We start from the raw sequence: 27,830 nt of genomic DNA, 5'->3' as shown, positions 1-27,830 counted from the left end.
AATATTACATGCAATTCTGGTCTCCTTCCTATCAGAAGGACGTTGTGAAACTTGAAAGGGTTCAGAAAAGATTTACAAGAATGTTGGAGGGTTTGAGCTATAGGGAGTGGTGGAATAGGCTGGGGCTGTTTTCCCTGGAGCGTCGGAGGTCAGGGGTGACCTTATAGAGGTTTATAAAATCATGAAGGGTATGGATGGGGTAAATAGACAATGTCTTTTCCCTGGGTTGGGGAAGTCCAGAACTAGAGGGCATAGGTTTAAAGTTGTGAGGGGAAACATTTAAAAGGGACATAAGGGGCAACTTTTTCACGCAGAGGGCGGTGTGTGTATGGAATGAGCTGCCAGAGGAAGTGGTGGAGGCTGGTATAATTGCAACATTTAAAAAAACATCTGGATGGTTATAAGAATAGGAAGGCTTTTACAGGGATATGGGCCAAGTGCTGGCAAATGGGACTAGATTAATTTAGGATATCTGGTCAGCATGGACAAGTGGGACCAAAGGGTCTCTTTCCATGCTGTACATCTCTATGCCTATGACTAAGTGCAGTTGTGGGCTCAGTCTGGAAAGGCACTCTATCTTCAGGAAATGTAACCTTACTTTAAGAGGTACAGTCAAGTAGGCTGCAGAAGACTCCAGTCAGTAAATGCCTGTGCACAGTGGGCAAGCTGTCACTTTCCTGAGTTTGGGTAGCCAGCCTGCCAATTCTATTGAAATATTGGTGATTGGGAGCCTTTTGTTTACACCAATTTCCTCCACCACTCCCCTCCACAATCTGATCCATACTCTGAGTTAAAATTGGAGCTGCTGAAACCTACTCTGTTTAAGGCTTAAGAAAGGTGAGATAGATTAAACTCTGTGGTGTTGATATTGGTTTGTTTCCCATGGCAGTAAAATAAATACTTCTATGAATAGGCTGATGTTTTCACCACAATGACTGAGCATCAGCAAGCCAGAATCTGACTTTCTAACATGGATCATGGAAGCAAGGGAACCACATAAAGCTGTTGGAATCAAGCCAAAGATCCCAACTGGGACTTTGCCATACTTGAAGCATCTTGTGAAGCTGTTGGCTTCAATCTGATGTTTTCTGAAGATTGAAAGTGCAGCATTCAACAAGAAAAGCAACAACTTGTTTTTATTTGGCATTTTCAAGATAATTAATTGTCCCAAGGCACTTCCGAAGAGAGTTAGAAAGTAAATATTTTATTTTGAGCCAAATGACCAAAAGTTTGGACGATGATGTAAGTTCCCGAAAAAGTCTTAAAAGTGAAAGATGTGGGAGAGAGATGGAAAAGTTTAGGGTTGGTATTACAGAGCTACTTTAGCATCTTGGCATTGAAGGCGCAGCACCAAATAATGAAGTAATTAAAATTGGTGACTATCAAGAGACCAGCATTACAGGAGCACAGACACCTTGGATGGATGTGGGTCTCGAGGAGGTCAGAGATTAGCAAAAGTGTGGTCATAGAAGGATTTGAAAATAGGATGAGAACATGCTTCTTCATCAGGAAAGAAGATAGACACAGAAAGCAGACTTGGTATATGTCAGGATCTGTGGAATCTTGCATCTCCTCAGGTCAAATGTTACCTCACTTTGTTTCTTCAGGTTTTTGTCAAGAATTGAGCAAAGAATGCAATGAGGTCAGGAGCTAAATGGAAATCAGAACTTCGTGGAACTCAAGCCTATGTGGAAGTCAAACTAAACATTAGTGAGTCAGGCAAAAGCAACATACTGTGGACACCAGAAATCTGAAACCAAAGCAGAAAGTGCTGGAGAAACTCAATAGATCTGGCAGCGACCATGGTGTGAGAAAAACATATAATGTTTCTAGTCAATTATGACTGTTCATCAGGATTGCTTAGGGTATTGCTGTGTATGTGATATTTCATAACACTGCCAACAACACCTTCCATTGCATTGCTGATAATTGAGTCAACTGATGGGATGGTAATTGGCTGGATTAGACTTGTCCTGGTTTCTGTGGATGATAAATGACAGGAAAATTTTCCACATGATTAGATACTTGATTGTGTTGTAGCTGTACTATAACAATTTAGCTTGATGTATGTCTATTCCTGAAGTACAAATCCTCAATACTATAGTCTAAAGCTCACTGATCCTGGCTTTGTTCTTTTTTAAGGTTGAACACAATGGAGGTAACTGCACCTACCACAGAAACCCCGATCCCTGCTTCATACCTCAGGATAAGGAGAATATTTTTCACACAATCTTTGCTTTCTTCACTAAATCTGGTAGAAAAGTATTGGTAAGTGAAGCTTTTCAAAGTTTAATAATAATATGTAACATGGGTTCTCATTTGTGGTAATGGAATAGGATACAGAAAATTTAGTTTGTCCATCAGATAGCATAATAAAAAGGATGAACCACAAAGTTAGTAGTAAGTTAGGAAAAAAGAAGGAACATGAATTTTTGCATAAAGTGTCACTCAAATGGTTGCATTGCGTCATGCACTAATTATGACAGAGGATAAGACATGCCTGGGGTATTAAAAAGAAACAACAGCTTGATTTTCTTTTTCCTCTGTCCCCTACAACTTTTCTTGTTCTCACTGACTATATCTGAATTTGATGTGGCAAGTAATGTTAGAAGTTCAGTTATTGCCTCACTGGTGATCTGCTCCCTGAAAGGAACCTGTATGTAGAAAAGAAAGTCTTGTGGCCTGGTGGCAATGTCCCTGTTCCTGACCCAAAAACTCTACATTCATATCCAATTCAGGATCTGAAAGTCAAGTTAAATGCATTTATAATGATGCCAAACAAGTTGAAGATAGATTTCTACGTGCTTCTAACAAATGCCAATGACAAGCAGTGAAAGTGGGGAAGATCCCTGTCCAGTCATATGCTAGAAAGAAATTGGAGCTTTTACTATCATTATCTCCAGCTCCAGGCCAACAGCATGCATAGAAAAGGTCTGTGTTGCCATTGCAACTTAGACTGCCTCAACTCCATGTTGATAGATGGTTCTCACTTGATCCACTGTACTCTTGTTTGGTGTGACTCCATACTGATAGATGAGTCTCATTTGATAGCAATGGCTGACTTTCGATTGTCTGATCTGTATCCCTATCCAGAGACACTGGAAACCAAGACTAACAATTCAGGCATTTGTTATTTTGTCTTGCATGTAAAGAATTGTTATCTTCATGAGGATAGTACAGGGTTGCCAACTGCTCTTCAGAGTGAATAACAATGAGAGGGAGGAGATAAAAAATCTCTATGTTGTCTTTGGGCTGTGCCTCTGTAATCTTAGCAACAAGTTGATCCACAAGCCACCAATATGATGCACCCCAACATTGGTTGGTAAATTGTGAAGTGTTCATATTAATTAAGAATAGTGTCTTTATAATGTCTGCCTCACAAATACAAACATGTTCAACAATTGCTTTCTTGTCCATGAGTAGAGTGTATAGAGTCAGGAAGATTCCAGGCTCTGTGAACCTGACGTTTAAAAGTGCCTGCCCAATCATCAGATTTAGATCCAGGAAGGCTGGGTGACCCCAGAATAATAGAACTCCTACAGTGCACATTGAGGCTAATTGGCCTATTGGGACTGCACCAATGCTCTGAAGAGCATCCCATCCAGACCATGCCCTGCCCCATCTCCATAACCTCAGCCAATCCACCTAGTCTGCTCGTCCCTGGACACCGTGGGGCAATTTAACATGGCCAATCCATCTAACCTGCACATCTTTTGGACTGTGGGTGGAAACCAGATTATCCATCAGAAATCCATGCAGACACAGGGAGAATGTGCATGCTCAACAGAGACAGCCTTCTGAGGTTAGAATGAAACCCCGAGCCTCTGGTGCTATGGGAGAGCAGTGCTAACCACTATGCCACTCTGCCTCTTACAGAAGTAATGAATAGCTCTAGCATTGTGTCAAAGTTGTAAAAAGGAAGGGTAAAGCACAGAACACTCATGCAATGCTTATGCTCCCGACACATACCTCATGACACATCATGAAACTTGATTTCACATTATTCCCTATAACTACCTTATAATTCCTTATATCTTCCATGCAAACCTATGGTTCTCTACCCACCTCTCCCATGGCCCTTTAAAACCCCTATGGTGTTTCATGACCCATTACCACCACCTTTGGTAATTAGACCTTCATGCCAATTTACCCTGTGTCCACCACAGACAGACCTCAGCATTTATACAGCGATGAAATAAAGTTGAAAAGTCTATTGTAGACTTCTCTATATTAAAACAAAGCATTTCCTACGTAAGAAAAATGATTACATTTACAATCCTCAACCAAATAAATCCTTATAAATATCATTCAAGTACAAGTCCCTTATAACAACAAGCAATTTAGAATTCATAGTCCCACTTCAAAGAACCTATCATCACTTGCTGTGTTCAATCAAACAGTGAAAGAGCAGGCATCCTACTATAATAATGGAAGGTTATGAAATCAGTCATGCAGAACAAACCCATTAAGGCAATTTCTCTGGCTGATGTCAACAGACTGAGTGAAATAATAAGGAATGATTTTCGAAACACTCCCTTTTTTCCCAAATACATAAGGGACATTAAGGCCTAAAGGACTTCCTTTGGTAGGTTCTGTTGACAGTTCCTCGAAACAGTTTTTTCCAGGCCTTTTGATAGGTCCTCTTGACAATTGCTTTGATACTGAGTTACTTTTGGTAGGTTAATTGATTAATTCCAATACGCTTGACAATTAATTAATATATACACTTTTTTGTGCACATTCACATAATAACAATTTCAAAAGGCACCTTATCCTTCCTCACACCCAAATATGGCCAAAGGCATCCCAAGACCATATCTCTCCAAAGACATACTCTGGCTATTGGAAGAAATGCTCAAAGTACAGACCCACTTCTCAGGTTTGCACACTGCTACGCTACAGCCATCCAACTTGTTTGGAGGCAGATTCTGATATAAATGACCAGCTCCCTTTAGGAAATACATGAATGAAAGGTCCCCTACCCCAAAAAAGTAAGAGTCATGCTCCACCATTTTTGACATGATGGGGAGGTTCACCATCACAGTGAAAATCCAGGCGTTAGTATCCCACCAACCAAAACTCTGCTACTCAATGGAAAGCCTATCATTTGTTAAAATAATACAAATCCGATTCTCTGCTTAATGTTATTATCAGACAAGCCAGAACTTAGTCTATCAAACAAGGTTCCTATCTATGATTTTATCTGGCTTACTTTTAATGAAGTGTTCTCTCTCTAATCAAGCCATGCAGCAGATTTTTGCCTTAATAATGAAATGGGAAGTTTAATACAAAAGAAATGATGAAAAAAAAAGAATAGTTGAAAATAGTAAGGCAAATTCAAAGATTTCAAACTGGCAGTAAAATTATTATCCCATTAACCTGAAAACAACTTTATAAATTGAAAAAAAAAGCTTTAATATAGTACCAAAGATACTGTTCCTGGTACAGTTTCCAAAGAGACAACTCAGATACTACTTAGACCAGAATCCTTGTATCTAACACCTTGGTAGGTTTGAGTCATCTGTGACTTGTGAGGTGAGTGTCACTGCATTTGATATCAAGGCCTCATTGACCAAGTGTGGCATTAAGGGGCTCTAGCAAAAGTGGAATTAATGATGATCAAAGGGAACAGTCTCCGCTGGTTGGAGTCAAACTGAGCGCAAAGGTAGATGCTTATGGTTGTTTGAGGTTAGGAATTCTGTTGGGTTGAGTCCTAGATCCAACCATCTTCAGCTGTGCTTTAATCAATGGCCTCTCCAAGCCACCATTAAAAGGTCAGAAGTGGAATGTTCATTGAGGACTGCACAATGTTCAGCTTCATTCACAACTCATCAGATGCTGAAGTAGTTCGTGTCCAGATGGAGCCAGACCTGGACAATATCTAGGCTTGGCTGACAATTGATAAGGAACATTGTGCCACCCAAGTGCGAGGCACTGACCACCATAAATAGGAGAGAATCTAACCATCGCCCATTGACATTCAATGGCATTACCATCACTGAAGTCCCCTACTATGAACTTTCTGGTTACCATTGACCAAAACTGACATGGACTAATCATATACTAAATTGCAAGGAAAGTTGTCAATTGCTTATATATGTATACACTAATTCATAAAATATGACTATATTATCAGAAATAAAGCAATCTATTGCATTCATAAGGTCCACTACAACTTAGTTACATACCTCATTCTTGTGATTTGTGTTAGAGGGTGATTTTGTCTTTTGTGAAAGCAAGTGGCTTATCAATGCTTTCATCCAAGATATTATCACCTTATTCCTGTCATTTTGTGTAAAGGAATACATAAAGGAGAGTTCACTGCTTCTAAAGGAAAATTAGTGAATGCATTCCATGAGACCCTGTTGTAATGATGTCATTGATCCATAAAGAACCTTTCAGCCTATTATTCTTGTGCTCGCTTTCTGAAAGAGCAGCAATTTAATCTAGTTCTTTCCCACTGCTCTGAAAAGTTTTCCACTTAGTAGAAGTTCAATTTTCTCAGGGTTGCATCTTCTTCCACCATGTTTTTAGGCAAGCATTTCAGAATATAACAAGTTTACGAATAAAGCTAGAATCTCCTTTCTCTACTGACTTTTTGCTACTGGAAATAAGTGCAGGTTCGGCCACAAGGCTGTTTGAACCTGCTCTGCTATTGCTGCTCTTTGCCTCCTATTCCATTCCGCATCACTCTTTTCAACTGAATGCAAGTGAGTGAAAATAAGCCTATTTGTTCATAATAGCATCTTGTTATTAGTTAGTTTTGCTTCATTGACTTTTCCTTCTCTTCTTTTTCTCTCTCTCCCACCCACCAGATAGAAACTAGATAGCAACAATTCCTAACCTGAAAGTCGGAGCAGTTGTTGGGTGGCTCAAGCTTGCCCTTCAACCCCTCGACCTCCATTTTAGGATGTCACCAGTCAACAATATCTTCATGCATGCTGTCCAGGTTGTCCAAGTCATGCCTTCACGCACCAGGTTGTCCAAGTCCCTGTCGACAAAGCTGAGTTCCACATTGCCTCTCTCCAGTCAGTGGGGAAATCGACAGAAACCATGCCTGCCAGCACTTGACCAGGCGCACTGTTAGGTTTCCAAGACATTGCCAGCACCAGGTATCTGATGGGATCCCAGCAGTGCTGAGTACTTGAAACTGTGGTGAGAGGGAGGACACAGTATGTCACTGGGGGCTAATGCATACTAAGTTTGGGAAGTCTACGTGAGAAATCCTGCTTGTGAAACTTGAAAGGGTTCAGAAAAGATTTACAAGGATGCTGCCAGGGTTGGAGGATTTGAGCTATAGGGAGAGGTTGAACAGGCTGGGGCTGTTTCCCCTGGAGCGTTGGAAGCTGAGGGGTGACCTTATAGTGGTTTACAAAATTATGAAGGGCATGGATAGGGTAAATAGGCAAAGTCTTTTCCCTGGAGTCGGGGAGTCCAGAACTACCGGGCATAGGTTTAGGGTGAGAGGGGAAAGATATAAAAGAGACCTACGGGCAACTTTTTCACGCAGAGGGTGATATGTGTATGGAATGAGCTGCCAGAGGAAGTGGTGGAGGCTGGTACAATTGCAACATTTAAGAGGCATTTGGATGGGTATATGAATTGGAAGGGTTTGGAGGGATATGGGCCAGGTGCTGGCAGGTGGGACTAGATTAGGTGGGATATCTGGTCTGCATGGACGGGTTGGACCAAAGGGTCTGTTTCCATGCTATACATCTCTATGACTCTATGACTCTAAGTAAAACCCTCCATGAGACTCGCCCAAATTGACACTTAGCTGATTTCCAGTAAAATTCATCCTTACTTCTGTCAGCTTTAATGACGGCACATTTATAATCTCATGGAGAAAGAGAATTCTAAAGATCCACAGCTCTTTCAATGAAGAGATTTTTCCTCGTGTTAGTTCAAAGTGATGCAAAGTCTGGCCCAATGTTTTAGATTCCCCAACCAGCCGAACAACTTCTCAATGTTTATCCAGTCATACCCCTTAAGAATCTCTAATTCAATTACTCTTCTGAATTCCACAATACAGACACAATTTAATCAGCTTTTCATCATAGTACAACCTGCTCCTCCCAGGAAACAGTTGAGCCAACCTACACTAATGCTAATGCCAAAATAAGTTACTGACCCTCCCTCCGGTAAACCAACTCTCCCTAATCCTCTCTCAGAATCCTTCAATTTTGAATACCTGTCAAATCATCCCTGAACCTTTTTCATCTAAGGAGAAAATTCTAGCTCTCCAGTCTCAAAATGCCTCATTCTTGTTGCCACTGTTATAAATCAAAAGTTTCTCCAAGATCTTGACATTCATTCCAAATTGTGGTGAGCAAAATTCGATACTATTCTCCAACCAGTGATTTAGACCCATATTATAGAGGTTGAATACTCTTAGATATATGATTTTGAGAACTGGTTCTGCCAGTGGGAAGTGGTGCTTTCAAAAAGCACATCCTAAAAAATGTAGCTTGCAGTCTGCAATTCTGCAAATATCCATTTTATCACAAAATTATCTGTTTTGCATATGTTTTATAACTGTATCATCTGTTTCTGTGCTGTTGGTTAACTGGTGGGTATAATTTCTTAATTTGCTTAGTCTTCAGAAGGTTCAAGTCAAGTATTTATCTGTAAAATGTAAGGCAGATGTACAGAATCCAATTGCTGACATGATTATCTGTATCTCATTTCATCTAATCCCTGAAGTTGCCAGACTTTGCTCCTAGCATGACTGATAGTATGGATTGGAGGATCAGGCATCCATGTTGGTGTCCATGGTTTGTAGTTCTTTCATTATTCTCACCACAGTTCGCTATGGATCACCATTCAAGAAAGTGAGAAAAAGCTCTTGCTCCGTTTCTGGACAATGCTATGTTGGATAATTTGTTAAATCAGTTGTGTAATTAAAGAATGTTAAGTTTATTTTTGTTTGGCTTGCCAATTCTTTTAGGATTGCGATAGGCCTGGACGACCCTGTTCAATCATCAACTGTCAACTTACCTCCATAGCAAAGGAAGAAACGAGAAATATCTATGTACATTTACTACTCAATACTGAAATATTGAAAAGGGTGAGTACAAATCATTTCTTTTCTCCCCCCAGGTATACAGAATAAGACTCTGTCCTTTCAGAAACATGGCTTTTGAGGCATATAATGCTTTATTTTAAATTTTAACAAGTCAGCCAGCAGTCCTGAGTTGTATTGTGCTGGGGAGCACAGCACATTTTCATTTTGACACTCAACACCATTATTAAGCTCTCCTTATTTTGTAGCAACGTGAATTTTGTGTTGAGAAAAGTTCACTTTGGTCTGCCAAACAATGTGTCTAACCACCCCCCAACACTCCCCCATCACCCCTTCAGATATCTTCTGTAAATGTAACCCTGCAACATTTCCATTTCCCATCCCGGGTTGTCCTTATCGCCTATTTGGAGTCAGGCTGTAACTTATTGCTTATTGGTTCTAAATTATGGACGAGTTAAAGGTAAAATGGTGCATCCACATGTCTGAACTATATCACTTTGGATTTTTATGACAATTTTCATCCCATCTGATGATGGTCTTGAAGCCCAAAATTATGCTATTGCACAGTGCAATCCTATTCTCATCTAGAACTATTCTCCATCTCTCTGATTAAGAAGGAACCAGCAAATAACGTTAAAATTCAGCAGCAGGGAATCTTCAAGGAATGGTAATCTAAGGCAAAGTTAATAGTCACATGGACAAGTGCAGATTAATTAAGGAAATAGCCACCACCTTCATGGAAAGTCACTTTTAACTAACTTGTTTGTGTTTTTCAAAGAGGGAAGAAAGAAGATTGATATGGCCAATGCTGTTGAAGTGATGCACATGAACTTGTGAGCAAAGTTATAGATCATAAAATAAAAGAGACAGTAGCAACATGTATTTGAACTTAGCTGAGTGGTAGAACGGCAATGGCAAATGGATGTTTATGGTCTAGAGGAAGATTTGTGGTGTTGAGTGTCCCAGGTGTTAGTGTTAGGACCCTTACTTTTACTGATATATATATTAATGACCTAGACTTTGGTGTAGAGTGCGAAATTTTAAATTTGCAGGTAACACAGACATTGAAACCATTGTAAACTGTGAGGAAGATAGTGATGAACTTCAAAAGGCCATAGACAAGTTGGTGCAATAGATAGTCAGATGACTGATGAAGTTTAATGCAGAGAAATGTGAGGTGATTCATTTTGGTTGAAAGAATTTGAAGAGACAATAAAAATAAAGGGTACAAATCTAAGCAGAGACATTAGCGAATATGTGCACAAGTCTTTGAATGCGGGAGGGCAATAGAAGTTAGTTAATAAAGCTTACAGCTGAAAATGTGTTGCTGGAAAAGCGCAGCAGGTCAGGCAGCATCCAAGGAGCAGGAGAATCGACGTTTTGGGCATGAGCCCTTCTTCAGGAATCAAAAAACTGCTGTGCTTTTCCAGCAACGCATTTTCAGCTCTGATCTCCAGCACCGGCAGTCCTCACTTTCTCTTAATAAAGCTTACAGTATCATTTGCATTATCATTAGGGGCATAGAATAAAAAGCATGGAGGTCACGTTGAACTTGTATGCAACATTATTTTAGTTTGGCCTCTGCTAGAGTATTGGTGTCAGTTCTGGGTGTCACACTTCAAGAAGTGTCAGGAAAGAAGAGATTCATGACGATGGTTCCAAAGGTGAAGAAGTTCACCTCTGAAGGTAGATTGGTAAAAGAAAAGTAAGAGGAGATTTGGTGGAGGTATTAAAAATCACGAGGGGTCTGAATAGAGTTGGTCGGGCCCCACTTGTTGTTTCCTATTTATAGAGAATAACAGGGTTCAGATTTACATAATTAGTAAAAGAAGCAAAAATGACATGAGAAAAGAAAAATGTTCACACGGCTTGTTGAATGTTTGGAACACACTGCCTAAGTGAGATGGAGTCAGATTAAGTCCAAGAATTCAAAAACGAATTAGACTGTTAGCAACACACAGGAAGATTGTGTGAAATGTCAGGGAGAAGACCAGAGAATAGCTTCACCTGAATCACCAAAGCAGAGAGCTGGTGCATACATGAAGGATCGAGCAGCTTTTTTTTATGTTTTATTAATTCTGTATGCACTTTATCCGCTTGCCGTAATCGTGTTATAGAGCAAACTCGTGATTTGTCTCTTGCCTGGGCTGCTAAAATATCTGGAACTTTCTAGTGACAACGTGCACCAATGATGAAGGTGGCAGTTGTCATTTTTGTATTTTTCGCCATTTCTTCACAGGACAGTGCCTCAGTTATCCAATTCGTTACCAGGGCAAAAGGAATGGTAATGTCAGACTTGAGGATGGTGGAGGTAGCAGGAGGACTTTCTGAAGATGCAACTGTGAGTATTGCTTCATATATCAATGTTATTCAAATTCAAATAAGACAAAAAGGAAATAAAACATTTATGGACGTGCATTGAAGTAGTACTGAAGCTGAAAGGCTGGGCATTTTTAATTGCTGAAATCAAGACATATTTCTAGACTTATTTTTTGGTAATGAACCTGGATAGGTGAAACGGTTATTGGTAAGAGAACATTTTAGTATAGACCACAATTTAGTTAGGTTTAAGGTTATTGGTAAGAAAGCATTTTAGTGTAGACCACACAATTCAGTTAGGTTTAGAGTAGTTCTAAGAAAAAGGACAAAGACCAAGAGTGAAGGTTTTTAATTCAAGCAAATCCAATTTTAAGCAGCTAAAATGTGGTCAAGCAGAATTGGATTGGAAAGAGTTACTTGAAGGTAAATCAGTGTCAAAGAAGTGGAAGATAATCAGGGAGGAGCTAAATACAGATTGCATATATTCCAATAAAGTAAAATGGGCAGGAATCCTAAATATTGAGTGCTTCCTCAACTATCAGCTTACCCAAATGTGCATAGAGTAGGTTAAAGTTTAAAAAAAAGCAGGTATCATAGGAACAAACTGAGTCCTACAAAAAGCTCAAATTGTACAATTAAAAAAAAACACACTTTCTCAGTTGAAAATGAGCAACAGAATAACTAAGGAAGCACCAGGTCAGTTAGAGGCAATAATGGTAACCTGCGTATGGCAGCACAAGCATTGACCTGGTTCTTAGTGAATGCCATGTATCTGTTTTCACAAAGGAAGTGGGCAAAATAGACATTGCAGTTTAGGAAGAGGAATATGACATATTGAGTAGTTTAAATTTAGTGAGGGATGCAGTTTAAGTTGTTTAGCATCCTTGAGAGTGGATAAATCACTAGGCTCAGATGAAGTGCAGAGCCAAGAGTGTGGTGCTGGAAAAGCACAGCCAGTAAAGCAGTATCCGAGGAGCAGGAATATCGGCGTTTCGGGCAAAAGCCCTTCGTTAGGAATTTCCTGCTCCTCAGATGCTGCCTGATAGGCTGTGCTTTTCCAGCATCCCACTCTTGGCTCTAATCTCCAGCATCTGCAGTACTCATTTGCGCTCAGATGAAGTGTAGCCCAGGCTACTAAGTGCAGATGGTCAAAGGGTATAAAGAACTTATTACCATTAGCAAAGAAGTAAATAACCTGGAGGCATTGGTATAAATTAATTATGAGAAGAAGTAGATGGGAATTGTATGAGGACTGACACTTGCCCTTTGATTGAAAGAGCAATGTGGCTATTTGAAACTCACTACCTGAAGGGATGGTTAAGGCAGAAACATTTGTTGCATTTAAATAATGCTTGGATATGCATTTGAGATGGAGCACCCCAAATGGCTCGAGAGCCGGAGCGTGAAGACAAATTAAAATAGCTAGGTCTTTTTTTGGCTGGCCTAGCCGTGATGGGCTAAATGGTCTCCTTCTATGTCATTCATTCTTTCCATATTTCTATGTGTTAGAAACTGGATACATAAGCTCCCAGCCTTGGACAGCAGTCTCCATGGATTAATTTAAGAGTTGGGCCTCCATCCACCTTTTACAAGCCTTTTGATGCCAAAAGTGCAGGGGACCCTAGGTTTGAAGCTGTTGTATCACTGACTTACAAGGACATCCGTGAGCTAATCTAATGATTAAACTTGGCAAACTTAGTATGGTCTGAGGTTTGATGTGGTCCCAAAAGAGAGCAAAATTCTACAGGGGAAGTACAACCTGCTTAAAATTGAATTGAATTTAACCTTCATAAAAAAAATGTCATGGATAATATTTGTGAACTCACCAGTGACATGATGTATTCCATACTTTTTGTCATAACTTTAATATAAAAATTCCTGAATATTATTCTGTGGATGTGAAGACATTACCTGAAATTAGAAAATCTAATCCCCCTGAGTGTATGGGACAGTATTGCTGAGAATTATAGTAATTGGCCAAACTTAAAGAGCACTCTCCAGCAAAAGACAAATAAATACAAGGAAAATGGAATGAAATAAACTCTACTTGTATGTCTGAAATGCCATTGACATTGTCGAAAGTAATCAAGTGGCTTGCATTGACAGTGCTGGAATCGAACCTCTAATCTCAACATTCTATTTGACCAGCACATCCTCATCTCGATAACCTGTTTCAATCTTTTAATCCTATGACATCTGTGCTACTCCAACTCTGGGCTTTATATCCTCCAGTTGTTTTGCTTCACCATTGCTGGTTGTAACTCCAACCATTTAAACCTTGATTTCTGAAATTCTGTCCCTAAATCCCTTTGCCCTTCCAAATTTCTGCCTTTTTCTTTAATTTCTGCCTTTTTCTTCAGGTAGAAACATGTATACGAACACCTGCACTAATTTCATCTATGAATCAAATGTTTGCTTGATTAAACACTTCGGGATACTGTGTGGATTCAAGTTTATTAGTCATTTATTATCTGCATTATGACAAGTAGAAGCATAAAAAATTCACCTATTAATATCAGTAGTAATTGTAAATAAACTTCACAACAGTAAAGTGAAATTTATGACCATTGCATGCAGTTAAATGATAAATACAGATTGTGTTGTTATTACAGGAGTTTGTGGCAACTTTCAGTTGGTACTTTGTTGCATGTTTATGTTGACTTACTGAGTTAGCAGGAACTTAGTGGAAACAATTACTGGTAAAGTCTATTTTTATATTTGTTTGCACATAAATGTGAATTGACATCAAATTTAAATTTATTTTAAGTCGTCACTTGTGAAAATACTCATCATGATTAAAAAGATGTCAAGTTTATCTAGCTCTTCCCATCCCCTTCTAGAAGTTGCTACATATTTGATATTCGAGTGCATTTCCCTTTATTAAAAATTTTAAAGTTCAAATGCAGGAGGTGCATAATGTCAAATCTGTTATAACTGGCAGTATTCTGGAGATTATGCGGGGAGGGGAGGGGAGAGACAAGAGGGTGGGAATATATTTATGTTATGGGAACTGAGGGAACAATAGAAAAGGAGCCAGGTCCCGACCACAAAATAACATTAGCCACAGATATGTGCAAATATGAAAAATATTTGCTGGAGTTCCAAACCGCTCACATAGTATTAAAACTAACTCAGAACTGGCTCCAGATGCTTAAATGTCCTTTAGTTATCAGCTACAGACTTTTAAGCAAACCCTTTACTGCAATTGCTCAACATAAACAAAGACCTTGACAAGCATTTCACAAGAGTACTAGAGCAAATCCATAACTTGGCTTCACACTAAGAGCAAGCTCAGATCAAAAACAGAGCTACAGGAAGTGCTGTTGCATAGTTGGAGTGAGACATTGCAGAAGTGTCCCTTATGGCTTTATTAATAGAGGCATCAAATTCAAAAGCAAGCAAATTATGCTTCGCCTTTGTAAAATACTTGGTAAATTTCAGCTGGAGTATTGCATTTCAGAGGATTATTGCACCAGCTTTCAGGAAGGATGTTGAAGCTTTGAAGAGAGAGCAGACATCAATCCTAGAATGGTACCCGAGATGAGGAACTTCATTTGTGTGGAGAAGCTAGGGTTATTCTTCGAGCAGAGGAAGTTCAGGGGAGGTTCAGCAGAGGTGTTCAAAGTTGTGAATGGTTTGGACAGAGTAGGCTATGAAAAACTGCCCTCACTGACAAATCAGTTAACAACTAAAGGTTGCAGATTTAAAGTGACTGGCAAAAGAACTAGTGGAAATTTGTAGAAATATTGAATGGAATGTAGTCCACATGGTAGTGGTGGTGGTTGTTGGTGGAGGGGGGAGCAGGGTTTGGTGTGTTGGTGGGTGTCTTGCCACCTGGCTGAAAAATTGACTTTGGGGAATGTCCATTTTTAAAGTATGACCCCAACACTGTAAAGTGGCCAGCGATGAGCTTTCCTCAAGATCCAGAACCACAGGAATTGAAATCCTACTGCTCAAGAGTTGATGACCAGAGGCTTGGCAGCCCATTGTTGTTGTCAGCACCATCTGAGCAGTGCATCATTCAGGAACCCAGGACCAGCAAAGGGCCAAGCCCACAAGTCAGTGAGGGGCACATTAGGGTTGCTGGCCTGGGAGGTGCAGGGGCTTGTTGAAAGAATGGGTGACGGGTCGAGGGTAGCACTGAGCAGGCCCTGTTTCCAGATGCTAGGCCCCTTGATCAGGTTGACAAAAGGGCTACCCCTGAATCCCACAGGCAGACATGACAGTGTTTGCATTCTGGGCATCCAACACGGGGTCTGCTCTCCCTCAGCTGTGGGATGAGGCCAGGAGAAACCGAGAACTGCAGATGCTGGAGATCAGAGTCGGTAGTGTGATGCTGGAAAAGCACAGCGAGTCAGGCAGCATCAAGGAGCAGGAAAGTCGACATTTTGGCAAAAGTCCTCTTGTGTCTTTCCCGCACCTCTACACAATCTCCAGAATACTGCCAGTTATAACAGATTTGACATTCTGCACCTCCTGCATTTGAACTGACTTTTTATAAAGGAAACAGCACTCAAATATCAAATATGTGACAACTTCCAGAAGGGGACGGGAAGAACAAGATGAACTTGACATCTTTTTAATCATGATGAGCATTCCTGATGAAAGGCTAATGCCCAAAACGTCGACTCTCCTGCTCCTCAGATGCTGCCTGACCTCAGCCACACTTTTTGACAGTTGGATGAGGCCCTTAAGTTTGCATCAATTGCCCACTAGAAGTTGGAGTGAGACTGGACTTCTCCCATGCTGTATCATTTTATGTTTCTAGATGGATTTTGGATAGTGGCTGTGTGCTAGAGCCAGCCTCGTTGTCCCCCAGGAACAGTTTGCAGGCAGTCAGAGGTGGCCGAATGCAAATCCGGGCAGTGTAAGATTCTTGCCTCAGTTTTCTTGCAATTTGTCCCACTTGTAATAAAAGCAATTAGGCCTTCGAGGATCACTCCAAACTCACTTCCAGTTCTCCATCTATACCAATCCATGCCTCACCCTCCCTTCATGGCTATCATATACAACGTACCAAATTATGCCCGTCTACCCATGACCACAGCTGTTCATACCCAACCCACGACCCACCCAAGCATTCTTTTGGCCCGTTAGAAACATATACAACATCATGCCAACTCATAACCCCTAAACCCCTTTGTCCTTACACCCTCGGTGATATGCATCAAGACAAACCTCAGGAACCATACTTAGGTGAAATTAATTTCTAAGCATCTATTACAGACTTAAAACAATTTTCATCAATAAAAGTAACCTTTAATGCATAAAAGAGTGACCCTTAAATTTTAAAGTGTCCCCTCATTCTAGACTCACACATAAAGTAAATTCTGTTTTATGCTGCCCTTGTCCTTCTAGGTGGCTGAGGTCATGCTTTGGAACATGGAGGAGCCTTGATCAGTTAATGAAGTAGATGGTACGCTGTGCACTTGTGACAGAGAAGCCAAATAATTAACGGGGTGGATGGAGTGCAAATCAAGTTGGCTGGATAGTGTCAAGTTTCTTAAATATTGCTGGAGCTGCACTCATCTAGGCAAGTTGGAAGTATTGCCTCACACTTCTGGAGAGGTGAATTGCTCACACCCGGATTTCTTGCCTCTGATCTATTATTGCCATGGTTTTTATATGGCTGATCAACTTCAATTCCTATCTTTGGTAATTCCTAGAATGTTGAAAGTACTGTAGTGCTATGATTCAGCAATGGTAATGCCATTGAATGTCAAGGGGAAATGATTAAGTTCTGTCTTGGAGATGATCATTTGCCTGGCACTCATGTGGCATGCATTTCACTTGCCCCTTATCAACCCAAGCTTGGATATTGTCTAGCTTTTAATGCATATGGACACAGGATGCTTCAGAATCTTGAGACGTCATGGATGATTTTGAGCAATATACAGTCATCAGGAAACATTCCAACTTCTGGCCTTATGATGAAGCTCTTAAGTTGAACCAGCCTGGGCTAAGATTTTAACCTCCATGTCTGCCACAATAACATTACCTGTTCCTTCCTCCTTTTCCATCTCATTCTACCTTCTACTAAACTTTCATCTTGACACTTCTAGTCCCGAATGTCTCAAAATTCAAATTCCCATCATAGTGTTCAATTCCAACATGGCTTTGCCCTTTATTACTTGTGTAAGCACCTCAAGCCCTGATAGTCCTCTAATAGCAGTGGTCCATCAACTCAATCCATTTTCCAGATCCTCAATGCCTATTTTCAACATTGTCTAATCTCCTCCTTTGCTCAGACTGATTCTTATGCAAACTTAAAGTCACCCCTGCTGATGACTCCTGAAAAGGTGAGCTCCATAAAAAGAAATTATAAGATTTTAATCAAATGGATTAGTTTAGTTTAAAGTTATATACTACTGTTGACTCCAGTCATTTGACCTTCTTTGATTACTGGTTTGGAATCCCTCTCAGCAGTTTGCTTCTTCCTGTTTCCTTCTGTTTGGTGTTATGTGAAGTCATATTTCAGGAGGACCGCAGAGCTGTTGCCTGAAATGCACGTTTCATATTTTAGCATTTTATAATTCTCTCAATCCCTCCTCAACGCTAATTTAGTTAAGAGGTGGGTTTGATGTAAGAAATTTAGTTTGCATCAGAAGCTGTCGGTTATATAATCCCTGTCTCGTATTTTGTGCTGAACTAACAAAATTTGTCAGCAGCGATACTCCTGAGTTCCAACATCTTTGATGTTTTATATGCATCCAAATCAACACATGTGCTGGATCAGCATCCTGACTTAAATGGCTTAGCTGCTGTTGTTCCAGCTATTAACACTTGTAAAACATGGTACAGGTGTTGTACTCACAGGAGGGTGCATCCTTCTCTCCAGTAACTGTTGATATACATTAGGTTTAAGCACAGTTACCTCTCCATTGTTGTACTCACTGTAATTTTTTTTTCCCCTGGGCCTGTACATTGTATGGGCAGCAGGGATCTAGCAAGTTTCTGGGTGCATCCCCCTGCAAATCCATTTATCAGCCCACTCTCATATTTTGTTCTCTATTACAAATTTGAAATTTTCAACATTGAAATAAAACCCTACCTGACCATCAGACCTACACAAACTAGTGATTACAAACACACTTCACTGGTGAAGTGGAGACTGCAAAGCAGGGAGGCTGGTACAGAAGCTAGCCAAATGCCAAACCAGGGGCAAGAATTGAAGCTGAGAGGTTGTGGCATATCTCCGATGGGGAACCCATGCACTATCTACCTTTTTCTATTTTTTCTCTGTTCATCTGCTTTAATTTTATAATGAACAATGCCCTTTAAGATCTGATGTTGTTCTTTTGATCAGCTTTCTATTTTTTTTTGGGGTGGGGGGGAGCGAAATCACTTTTTTGTTTTCTCAGAAGCACCTGTGTCATCTGTGGCTCAGCTGGTAGCACCCTTGCTTGTGAGACAGAAGCTTGTGTGTTCAAATCCCACCTTAACATTCCAATGCAGCTCCAAGGGTGTGTTGCACTATTGAAGCTGTCTTTCATTGAGTGAAACCAGGACTCTGCTTGTCCTGTCAAGTCCATATACATGATTGCATGGTCCTACCTCAAAAATGAGCAAAGGGTTATCCCTGACCAATGTTTATTGCTCAATCAACATGACAAAAAAAAATCAGATTATCTAGTCATCATTGGGTTTCTTTTTGTGAGACCTCACACTGCACAAATTGTTTGCTATGTTCCCCTTACCAATGTTGACTTCATTTCCAATCTCATTGGCCGGAAAGTACTTTCAGATGTTGTTGGACATGAAAGGCATTATATCAAACAAGCCTTTCTCTTCCACTTGTAATATTGCAGCTGGTCAGTTTAAAACATGCTGTTTTGCCTCCACCTCTGTTTAGAAGTCTAACTAAACAGAGGGATTCTGCTGTGTCAGAAGTGGTTGCTGTGAGGCACATTATATTGTAGTCCATGACTGGAATTTTATCAAGTCTGGGAGTTGGAAGGCTAGGAAATTTTGAGCTGCAAGTGAGGAATTTGGAGTGTTGGGCTTACCTGCGATACTTCAACCAACATGTCAATTTTGCAGCAGTAGGTACGTTTTCAGTTTACTGCCTGCCTGGAGCCCCATTGAGGAAATTAAGTGGCTAATTAAAGGTCACTTGCTGTCTCTTAGTTATTTTATGGACTCCTTTTAGTGCACCACATTCCACACGTCCCTTTAAAGGACACTCACTCATCTTCTAGGCAAAATTGGTTACCCCTGCAGTTGGAGCATCAGTTGCATCTAAAGTCAAGTCCCAACCTCATTGTTGAGGGTTACCTGTCTGTGAATGCTTCCAATCTTACTTAATCTTCTTCAGCCATTACACCTGTCTTCAGCATCAATGGCCATAGCTCCCTAATGAAGTACTGAGCTGATTGATGTGTGTCATTTAATTTGTCACTACTTGGAATATTCTCCTGGTATTCCGCTATTTGAAGTTGGATTGCTTCCTGCTTTCAACCCCAGCACAAGATTTTAGCCATCCTGAATAGATGAAATTCAACTCAATAAATGTAATAACCTTTTGCTTTTACTAATCACCAGACTCAATCACCAGGTCCTTTTGAAACTGCAGTGGTATGGCCTTCTGGTATGACTTTAGATCACATGATGTCCACATCGTGTGGCTGATTCTTCATAAACTTTGGAGTTGTCCAGCAAGCTGCTGATAATAAAAGCAATCAGGTGGTCATGCATGAGCAGCATCTCAAGGCAAATAATAAGGGGCAATAACTGTAACCTTGCCAATGCACCCCCAGAAGATACTTTTAAAAAGTATTTTCTGAAGTGCAGTCACTATTAGCATGTCAGAAAAAATGGCAGCCCCTGCACATAGGAAGAGCACATTGTAATGCCTAAACTGACCAAATAAATCTAATTATATTGATTGGTTGTTAGTTTTGCCTGGGCCACCAGGAAAACTCTTCTTCCTTTGTTGACTTCCCCAGAGTAGTGTCCTGGGCCCAACCTAACTTCAGCTGCCTCATCAATGACCTTCCCTCCATTATCAGGGCAGAAGTGGTGATGTGCAATCATCAGCAAACAATGATCAGCACTGTTTGTGACTGCTCAGATACTGAAGCAATTCGTGGTCAAATGCAGCAAGATTCAGACGGTATCCAGGCTTGGACTGAGATTTAGCAAATAACATGTGTCGTACAAGTGCTTGGCAATGTCCATCTTTGAAAGGAGAGAATCTAACCATCACCATTTGACACGCAATGGTATTCCATCACTGAATTCTCCCACCATCAACATTCGGGGGTTACCATTGAACAGAAACAGAACTTCATGAGCCATATAAATACTGTGGCTATAAAAGCAGTTCAAAGGCTAAGAGTGTTGTAACGAGTAACTCAATTCCTGACTCCCAAAACTTGTTCACCATCTACAAGGCGCAAGTCACGAGTCTGCTGGAATTCTGTCCATTTGCCTGGATGAGTGCAGCTCTACCAGCACTCAAGATTGACACTGTCCAGGATGGACCAGCATTGGATTAAGACCAATAGTGAGTCTTATAGCAGATACCAAAGACTCAAAACAGCAGGACCCTGGAAGAGTATAGAATATGCAAGATGGAACATAGAAATGAAACTAAGTGAACTAAAAGAGGATGGGTGAAGATACTGGCAGGTAAAATAAAGACAAATTCTTGGTTGTTTTTAGAGGTATATTAAGAGTAAAAACATAATGGAGGAAAGAGTAGGGCCCATTAAGGATCAAGAGATTTGTGCATGGAGCCAGAAGAATTAAGACATTGTGTCTGTGTTTGCTAGTGAGAAGGATGGTGTAGAAATCAGGGAGAAGGTCTGTGATACAATCGTAAAATTAGCATAGACAGGGAGGAAGTTCTAAATAGGGGTCTCATGGTCTTAAAAGTAGATGATCTCCAGGGCTGGATGAAATAAAGCCTTGGTTGTTGTGAGATAAGGAAGGAAGAGTGTCAAGGAAAACCTAACAAATAGTGAAATTCACAAATGATCTCGCAGGAACCTGTTTGAGAGAGGTCACAGCACAGAAACAGAGAAGTAAATAGTTTTAAGCAGACCTTTGCTGTAAATCTACAATAGTGAGAATAAGAGTGTACAAGAAATTTTCTGAGTCAGTTTGTGGATGTACCTATACAGAAGATGCAAAATTTGACCTACTCTTGGGAAATAAGGCAGGGCAGATGACTGAGGTGTCAGTGGGGGAGTACTTTGGTGCCAGCGACCATAATTCTATTAGTTTTTAAATAGTAATGGAAAAAGATAGGCCAGGTCTAACAGTTGAAGCTCTAAATTGGAGGAAGGCTAATTTTGATGGTATTAGGCAAGAACTTTCAAAAGCAGATGTTTGCAGATAAAGGGATGGCTGGAAAATAGGAAGCCTTCAGAAATGAGATAACGAGAGTCTAGAGACAGTATATTCCTATTTGGGTTAAAGGAAAGGCTGGTAGGTGTAGGGAATGCTGTAGGGGATGACTGAAGAAATTGAGGGTTTGGTTAAGAAAAATGAGAACGCATATGTCGAGTATAAAGGCCGTAGGAGTATATTTAACAGGGAAATCAGGAGGGCAAAAAGGGTACATTATATAGCTTTGGCAAATAGGGTTAAGGAGAATCCAAAGGGTTTTTACAAATACATTAAGGACAAATGGGTAATTATGGGAGCAAATAAGGCCCCTCAAAGGTCAACAAGGCAGTCTTTGTGTGGAGCTGCAGGAGATGGGAGAGATACTAAACAAGTATTTTGCATCAGTATTTACTGTGGAGAAGGACATAGAAGATAAAAAGACATGGGGAAATAGATGGTGACAACTTGTAAAATGTCCATCTTGAAACTCATAAAGGTGGATAAATTCCCAGGACCTGATCAGGTGCACCCTGGAACTCTGTGGGAAGCTCGGGAAGTGATTGCTATGCCCCTTGGAGGTTGTCTAACCTGGTACCATTACTTTAAAAAGGTGGTAAGGATAAGCTAGAGAATTATAGACCAGTGAGCCTGACGTCGGTGATGGGCAAGTTGTCAGAGGAAATCCTGAGGGACGGGATTTACATGTATTTGGAAAGGCAAGGAATGATTAGGGATAGCCAACATGGCTTTGTGTGTGGGAAATCATGTCTCACAAAGTTGATTGAGTTTTTTGTAAAAGTAACAAAGAGATTGATGAGGGCAGAGCGGTAGATCTGATCTATATGGACTTCAATATGACGTTTGACAAGGTTCCCCATGGGAGGCTGATTGGCAAGGTTAGATCTCATGGAATACAGGGAGAACTATCCATTTGGAAACAGAACTGGCTCAAAGGTAGAAGACAGAAGGTGGTAGTGGAGGGTTGTTTTTCAGACTGGAGGCCTGTGACCGGTGGAGTGCCACAAGGATTGGTACTAGGTCCACTGCATTTCATCATTTATATAAATGATTTGGATGTGAGCATAAGAGGTATAGTTAATAAGCTTGCAGTTGATACTAAAATTGGACGTGTAGTGGATAGCAAAGAAGGTTACCTCAGATTACAGTAGGATCGTGATCAGATGGGCCAATGGGCTGAGGAGTGGCAGATGGAGTTTAATTTAGATAAATGCAAGGTGCTTCATTTTGGAAAAACAAATCAGAGCACAACTAAAACACTTAATGATAAGGTCCTAGGGAATGTTGTTGAACAAAGTGACCTTGGAGTACAGGTTCATAACTCCTTGAAAGGGGGCGCAGGTAGATATGATAGTAAGGAAGGTGTTTGGTATACTTTCCTTTATCAGTCAGAACATTGAATATGGGAGTTGGGAGGTCATGTTGTGGCTGTACAGGACATTGGTTAGGACGTTAACCTCACGGAATATTGCGTGCAATTCTCGTTTCCTTCCTATTGGAAGGATGTTGTGAAACTTAAAGTGTTCAGAAAAGATTTACAAGGATTTTGTCAGGGTTGGAAGATTTGAGCTATGGTGAGAGGCTGAATAGGCTGGGGCTGTTTTTTTCTGGAGCATAGAAGGCTGAGGGCTGACTTTATAGAGGTTTATAAAACCATGAGAGGCATGGATAGGATAAATAGACAAAATTTTTCTCCTTGGGTGGGGGAGCCCAGAACTAGAAAGCAGAGGTTTAGGGTGAAAGGGGAAAAATATAAAAGGGATTTAAGAGGCAGCATTTTCACACAGAGGACTCCATACACAGTGTGTGTATGGAATGAGCTGCCAGAGGAAGTGATGGAAGCTGGTACAATTGCAACATTTAAAAGGCATCTGGATGGGTATATGAATAGGAAGGGTTTAGAGGGATATGGGCCAACTGCTGTCAAATGGGACTAAATTAGGTCGGGATATCTGGTCGGCATGGACGAGTTGAACCAAAGGGTCTGTTTTCATGTTGTACATCTCTGTGACTCTATGAGACAGCAGGGGCATTCACAAAACATTTCAATTCCTCACTGGCCACAGGAGAGGTACCAGAGAACTGGAGGATAGCTGACGTGGTACCGTTATTTAAGAGGGAAGCAAGGGAAAAAACAAGAAACTATGGGCCCGTCAGTCTTACTTCAGTTACTCAAAGCAATTCTGAGGGACAGAATTTGGAGGAACAGGGATTAATCAAAAAAGAGTCAAAGTGGTTTTGTTAAGGGGAAGTTATGTTTGATCAACTTGATTTGAATTTTTCAAGAAATAATCAGGTGTGCATAAAAGCCATGTGCTGGAAAAAGGGATCAGAGTAGCTAGCTAGTTGTTTTTGATGGATGCGGATGTGATGGGCCAAAGCGTCTTTTTCTGTACTGTAGATCCCTCTGACTGTAGCCCACTGGTTTGGCACAACATCCACAAACATCCACTCCCTCCACCAGAAATGGTTGGTTGCAGCAGAATGTATTAGCGACAAGATGCATTGCAGAAATTCACCAAAATTCACCAGAAATTCAGATAACACTTTCCAAACTTATGACCACTTCTATCTGGAAGGAGAAGGACAGCAGATACATGGGCGCATCCCACCTGCAATTTCTCCTCCAGGTCATTCACCACCCTGATTTAGAAATATATCACTGTGCATTTGGTGTTGCTGGGTCAAAATCCTGGAGTTTCCTCCCTGTTGGCAAGTAAACTGCAGTGGTTCAGTAAGGCAGCTCACCACCACCTTCTCTAAGGAGACAGGGCTGAAGCAATGCCCACGTCCTCGGAATTAACATAACAAAAATGTGCCTTGTTGTATTTTACATCTTCCTGAGACAGAATAAAACAAAACCTCATTTAAGTTCTTGTATGAAAAATGTCACCTGTCAACGTAGATTATATGCTCATATCTTTTGATAAACCTAGAACTCCGTGGTTTAGAAGCAGAGTACTGTCACTGAACTCAGACAGATATGAAATTTAAATGACTTACTATCAGGTGTTTTCCAAAAGACCCTTGCATTGCTTTAGTGACCACAAATTGTTGATGTTTAATAATACGAGGGATTCAATCCATGTTTCTTAAGGCAACACATGATATTAAAATTCTCATCCTCGTGCTTTATTTTCTTTATGATCTCATACACCTTCTATTATCTTTGATCCCTATCACCCACCAAGATCTCTATCCTCCTGCAATTACAATGTTCTGCAAGCTCCCAATATTCTTTGATGCAGTATAAATAGTTGTGCTTTTAGATGCTAAAGCCATAAGTTTTAGAATTCCTTTTCAGTTCTCTAGTTTTATTTCCTTTAAGTTACTGCTTCTAATATATCTCTTAGATCAACCTTTTGGTCTTCTTCCTTATATCTCTATATCATTCAGTGTCCAATCTTCTATGATAATGCTCAGGGAAACACCTTGCGACATTGGTACTATTTTCAAGGTGCTATGTAAATGCATGTTGCTGTTATAAGTTCAACATAGTTGGGGCTGCTGGAGTGAATGGGCTTGGAGGGGGGTTTTAGTAGTGGGGGGTAGAAATGGGAAAGTGCGAAGGTGAACCTGACCCTGCGATTCTGATCACAAATACAAGTGTGTTGAGTTAAAAAATTTATGTTCAAATGAGATTACAATCTGTGTCACGCTTGCTGGTCATAAATGCGACTCCTAACAAATCCACAATGTTGAAAGCTCTGAAATAAGTAAGAAGTGACCTTTGCATGTGCAAGAAGCCTGCTCAAATCCTGTGTAAAAATTAGAAGTCAGAGGTTAACTGTTACCAGCACACATCCACTGGCAGAGCAAGAAGCACTCCAAAAGAAAAATTGAAGTATGTTTTTAAACAGCTGTAAATAAATACAACCAATTTTACACATATTTATTTCTCAGATGGTGGTAAATGTTGTTATGTTGCTCAAGTGAATTAATATCCCTCTATTTTGAAAATTGATTCTGTAGAGATATATGTTTCTAAGCTGACTTAAAATTTAGTTTTGAGGAGTGGGTGGAGAATTTGAGCTTTATTAGAGAAGAGTGAGAGAGGAATTGTATTCAGAATGTTCAGAACTTGACATTTAAACACACAATCTTTAATTAATTTTAAGATTGTTACAAAAGAATGATATGAGTATCTTAAAGGAATTTATTTGTTGTAGGTTGAAAATTCTCTATTGAACAACTCTTGCATTTTGTGACTCCAGTCCTGCATCAATAGTTAACTCTAAATTGCCTTGTGAAATGAGCAAATCAGCAATTCAGTTAAGGAAATCAGGAAACAAATATCAGATTTGCCAGTGATGTGATCAATTCTACAATGAATATATTTTGAAACATGGTTTTATGATCAGAAACAGGAGGGAAAGCAAAATCCATAATGCCAGCGCATATAAGCAGAAAACAGGAATAAAATGCGTAAAGGGTAAAGCCTGTTGAATAGCACTGGACAAAGGTAGTGTCATATTAGATAAGGACAAATAAGGAATATAAAGCCAGATTTGAATGCGTGTTATGTCAACATAGTAAGTGTGATGAATAAGACTACTGAGCTACAAATAGCTATCTGTCAGTATGATGTAATGATAATGATCCAGTAGTATTATGATCCTGGACTTTTATACTGAGGTGGTAGCTTTGATACCTGACTGAAAATTTGGGGTCGAGCTGATTTCACTTAGCCAGGCCATCCCGTAATGGTTTGAATGGCTGTTTGAGTTGTTCATTGAGTCAGGGTTAGGTGTCTGACCCCATCTGGGAGTGGGTTCTGTCTCTGTAAGCCAATCACAGGGCTCTCTGGTACAAGTAATGCTGCCGGCAATCAGTGGTCACTGTTGGGTCTAGAGACAATACCCAGCAGTCCGGAAGTTTTCATTCAGAGACTTAGGCAAGGCTGCAGTTAAATATTGCTGGAAGTACTCAGTGGATCATCTGTGGAGAACCAGATGTTTCAGGTTGTGATCTTTCATGGGAACGAGTATTTCACTGGGGCCAGGCTGGTAGGCATGATGAGGTTGGTGGGGAAGAGCACCCTGGTATGGGAATATGGTAGGGTGGGGGCTCATTGTTGGGTATAAGATGACCAGCTTTCAGTGTGAGATATAAACACATCTTCAGTGCTGCTAATAGCACCGGGGGACTAGGCTTAATTCTACCCGTGGGGCGACTGACCATGTGGAGTTTGCATATTCTCCCTTTATCTGCGTAGCTTGCCTGTACGTGCTGTCCTGGTTTCCTTTCTGTGTAAAGATGTGCAGGTTAGGTGGATCAGCCATGATAAATGCGGGGTTACAGGGACAGGGTTGGGGGTGGGGTCCGGAGGAATGCTGTTTGGAATATCGGTGCAGTCTCAATGGGCCAAATGACTTCTTTCCACGTTTTAGGGATTCTCTGAGTCTATGCTATTGGCAAGATAGTAGCAGGGCCAACAACCACAATGGTATCCAATTGTATTCCTGTCCCTGCCAGCCTGCTCCAAGGAGGAAGGAATGTAAAGTACAACCTTTCAGTTTTCGAAAGGGCTGTAAAATGGGACAAAATGTCTTAATATTTTTCAGTGCTGGTCTTCTCTGCTGTAGCTGTTCTGTTCTATAACTTGCCATCAAACTGTGCCAACGTGGAAATGCTTCTCTAGCCTTGCAGGTGATGTCTTTGATGTTTTGCATTTTCATTAAGGTTCAAGTTTGGCAAACTCTGTTCAGCCACACACGTAGAGATGGGGTTTTAGATATAGTCCAAACCTTGAGAGTGAGGTTATTTGCATGATTCAGTGAGCTATTGAAGCATCCAAAGCACCTGCCCTGATCCAGACGAGGAAACTGACGTGATCCACAGCTCCTCCACCTGTGTACTCTTCCCCCCAGCTCCTACTTGTGTACCTGCAACACATGGACTGCAGTGGCTCAAACTGTTAGTGAACTACCACCTTGTAAAGGGTGGTTATGGATGGGCGACACCTGCTGGTCTTGTCAATGATGGCAACGTCCCAGGAAGGAGTACTGCTTCAACCCTTTCCAGGAACAATTTAACTTTTAATTTTTGTCTGCAAAGGAATTATGTTGGCTTCATGCTGATTACTCAATCCCCTTCCTTGGACAGGTTACTTTTGTCTAGATTCACCCTTGATGCCTTA

At 40.6% G+C, this 27,830-nt stretch overlaps 1 protein-coding gene across 1 annotated transcript in view; it reads left to right on the top strand.

Annotated features, from left to right (window-relative positions):
- The window catches only part of itga9 (integrin, alpha 9), a 385,198-nt gene that overhangs the window by 333,880 nt on the left and 23,488 nt on the right, over nt 1-27,830 (top strand). Inside the window, exons 24-26 of the mRNA XM_072571044.1 lie at nt 2,143-2,268; nt 8,948-9,067; nt 11,262-11,363. Coding sequence (XP_072427145.1) covers nt 2,143-2,268; nt 8,948-9,067; nt 11,262-11,363 — 348 coding nt within the window. The remainder of the gene's footprint in view (nt 1-2,142; nt 2,269-8,947; nt 9,068-11,261; nt 11,364-27,830) is intronic.

The sequence above is a fragment of the Chiloscyllium punctatum genome, chromosome 5 (assembly GCF_047496795.1).
Source record: "Chiloscyllium punctatum isolate Juve2018m chromosome 5, sChiPun1.3, whole genome shotgun sequence".
Lineage (NCBI taxonomy): Eukaryota > Metazoa > Chordata > Chondrichthyes > Orectolobiformes > Hemiscylliidae > Chiloscyllium > Chiloscyllium punctatum.
Note: the sequence above shows the minus strand (reverse complement) of the source record. Positions and strands in the feature narration are given on the sequence as shown.